Source organism: Papilio polytes, unplaced genomic scaffold (genome assembly GCF_000836215.1).
Source record: "Papilio polytes unplaced genomic scaffold, Ppol_1.0 DF824002.1, whole genome shotgun sequence".
In the NCBI taxonomy this organism is placed as follows: domain Eukaryota; kingdom Metazoa; phylum Arthropoda; class Insecta; order Lepidoptera; family Papilionidae; genus Papilio; species Papilio polytes.
The window spans coordinates 307,184-309,842 of record NW_013525202.1 but is presented as its reverse complement, the minus strand read 5'-3'; the positions used below and the strand labels follow the sequence as shown (position 1 = coordinate 309,842).

The 2,659-nt window shown below is 33.8% G+C and overlaps 2 protein-coding genes across 2 annotated transcripts in view; both read left to right on the top strand.

The window, feature by feature from the left end:
* LOC106101251 (transcription elongation regulator 1-like) overlaps positions 1 to 1,050 on the top strand; it is a 17,077-nt gene extending 16,027 nt beyond the window's left edge. Inside the window, exon 12 of the mRNA XM_013280411.1 lies at positions 211 to 1,050. Coding sequence (XP_013135865.1) covers positions 211 to 582 — 372 coding nt within the window. The 3' untranslated portion in view covers positions 583 to 1,050. The remainder of the gene's footprint in view (positions 1 to 210) is intronic.
* Positions 1,051 to 1,987: 937 nt separating this feature from the next.
* Positions 1,988 to 2,659, top strand: part of LOC106101222 (transcription elongation regulator 1-like) — a 4,511-nt gene continuing 3,839 nt past the window's right edge. The window contains exon 1 of the mRNA XM_013280381.1: positions 1,988 to 2,024. Within this exon, the coding sequence (XP_013135835.1) occupies positions 1,988 to 2,024 (37 nt within the window). The remainder of the gene's footprint in view (positions 2,025 to 2,659) is intronic.

Below are 2,659 nucleotides of genomic sequence, written 5' to 3'. Positions count from 1 at the left end.
TTTAGCCCAGTGTGCATGCCCCCTAATGGCTTAACGTTTTTAAATTGAATTTTTGTTGTTTATTTTTAATCGCTGGCGTCTTTTTTATTTGAAATGTAAACAGCAACGAACCCCAGATTTGAAAAAATAACTTAACACGTCCGATGCAGGTTCGCTTTAATTATTTATCTATATATATACAATCTCTGTACACCGTTTGTCCGTTCACAGAAACCGGCTGATCAGTCAACGGAGGAAGAGAAGAAGCAACCCACACCACCACCGGATCAGTGGGCTGAGATCCTGGGGATACCAGGGGATGGTTCCAAAGATCCCAAAGCGAAGAAGAACACAGAGGAATCTTCGGAGAAGTCCAGCGAATCTACAACACCGGAGAAAGAACAAATATGCTCACCGAAACAATTACGATCCTCGAAGAAGGAACCAGCACAAGAGAAGAAATCTCCAATTAAATCCCCACCAAAAAAGAGGAAACCGGAGTTTGTTTCTCCAGAACCAGAGGAAACGGTGAAGAAGACGAAGAAGGCGGAGAAGACAACGAAAACGGAGAAGAAGAAGCGTAAGAAAACGGAGAAAGAATAGTGTTTACTTTATGTGTTTTTTAAACACTGATCTCTGAGAGAGCGCAATCGCGCTCTAGACTATTAGGGGACAAAACTGAATTACTTTTATATCCCATAAAAAAATGCGGGTAGATCGATATTTGGATTAAACTATCGCGTGTGTCTAGTATAGCTGCATTCAGTGCATTTACGCACACTTTGCAGCAGTGTCCCATGTGACTTCAAATACAGCGTGTTCCATGTGATTCGATTAGTGTTCCAAAAATGTATGTACAGTGCAACAATGTGTAACTACCCGCATAATTATTTGATTATTCATAAACAACTGAATATGAGAAGATTTTTATATTGTTTGACATTTTTTATTGGATTCGACAATCCAGTGGTTAAATTTGACTCTAACCATATATCGTATGTAAATAAATTAAAATTGGTTTATTTATCTGTACTATTATAATAAAGCGTAAACACACACTTCTTTGTTGCCTAAGATGTCAGCAATTACACCATATTTTTGAATAATTCTCTTTTTAATAAAAAGCCCTACACTTACGTCACGTTTTAGACTATATATTTTCACGCCATTAAACTTAGGGGGTAAATATTTTGGATAAAAACCCTAATGTGGGAAAGAGACCATAAGTTGCTGCCAACATAAAGAAAGTAAGATTGTCAAGGTTTGTAATGTCATGTCATTTTGACATTTGCTATTGATAATTTGACAAATGTAAACAGTAATAGAAAATTTTCATAATTGCATGCGGATGAAGCCGCACGGCAACAGCTACCTTATACGTTTAAAATGTTCTACTAATTATGAATTAAAAATAATACGAAATTCACTCTTGTATAACTATTTCTAATTATCTAGTCCCATATAAGGTAAGGTTTGAAAAACATTAAAAATGCATTCTTGTCCTATAAAAGTGTTCCAAAATTGAGGTTACAATTCTCGGACATCCTGTATCTTGGTTAAGTCAAATTTTATCACTCGATCAACCAACGCCATTGCAATGATTTAGTGTACGTTTCCACTGTGTATAAAATTAGTTTTTCGAACTTGAAGTGGAAACGCACGCTTATATTATAATTGTAAATATGAAAGATATTGTAACATTATTAGTGTTTAAATATGATTAAAAAAAGATAAGTGTAATTTCTGATTTTTTAGTGTAAGATGACGTATGAGCGAGGTTTTCGCCAAAATAGCGAAGTGATCGCTATTTTCGCCAAAATAGCGAAGTGATCGCTGCCTATAGGCATTTGTAAATGCGTTGATTTTTATCAACAGAGGGGAGTAGATATTTCCCCTTCCCATACTTTACGTACAAAGAGGACTTTAATACATAAAGGATGTTCTATTTGGATAATTGTTCAATTTGACATGACAATTGACGGCAATGACTCGTCTCTTTTTAAACAGAATGAAAGAGATGGAAATAAATAGAGAAGTTGTCTATGGTTATCAATAAATCATTGGTGCTTTTTAATTCTAGCACAATTGAAGACAAACGTTAAAAGAAATTAGTGCATACTTAGTTTTTTAGTACATCCTGTATCTAGCCTTTTGTAAAAAAAACGCTCTTTCATAACCGTGGATGCTTGAGGGATGAAATCCAGGCATTTGTTAGTTTAAAGCATGCTAATTGGCCGAAATTGGTAATTTTTTAATTTTTTCGATATGAAATTTTTTTAAAAAAAATTTTTGCATATTTTTTTTCTGTTATATGGAATTATTTGAGAGTTTTTGTTATTCTTTTGAGAAAATTGTGCACACAAAAGCTCTGGATTCGTCTATTTTTCTTAATTGCTAGGATATATTTCTATAAAAAATACTTAAGCAGTGTACATTTACAGTAAATAATGATTTTAATGGCCTGTCCCAATATATTGTATATTAACTGATAATCCATAGTAAAATATGTGATGGGAATATCGTATTTTGTTCCCTCTGACAGTGACGTCATAAGCTATCTGAGCCTCTATCAGCCAGTAGTGGGACAGACCTTAATTCTCCAAAACCATTTCTATAGATAACAGTGTCTTGTATTCAAATAGTAATTATATATCCTAATATTAATTCATGTTATTTTAGT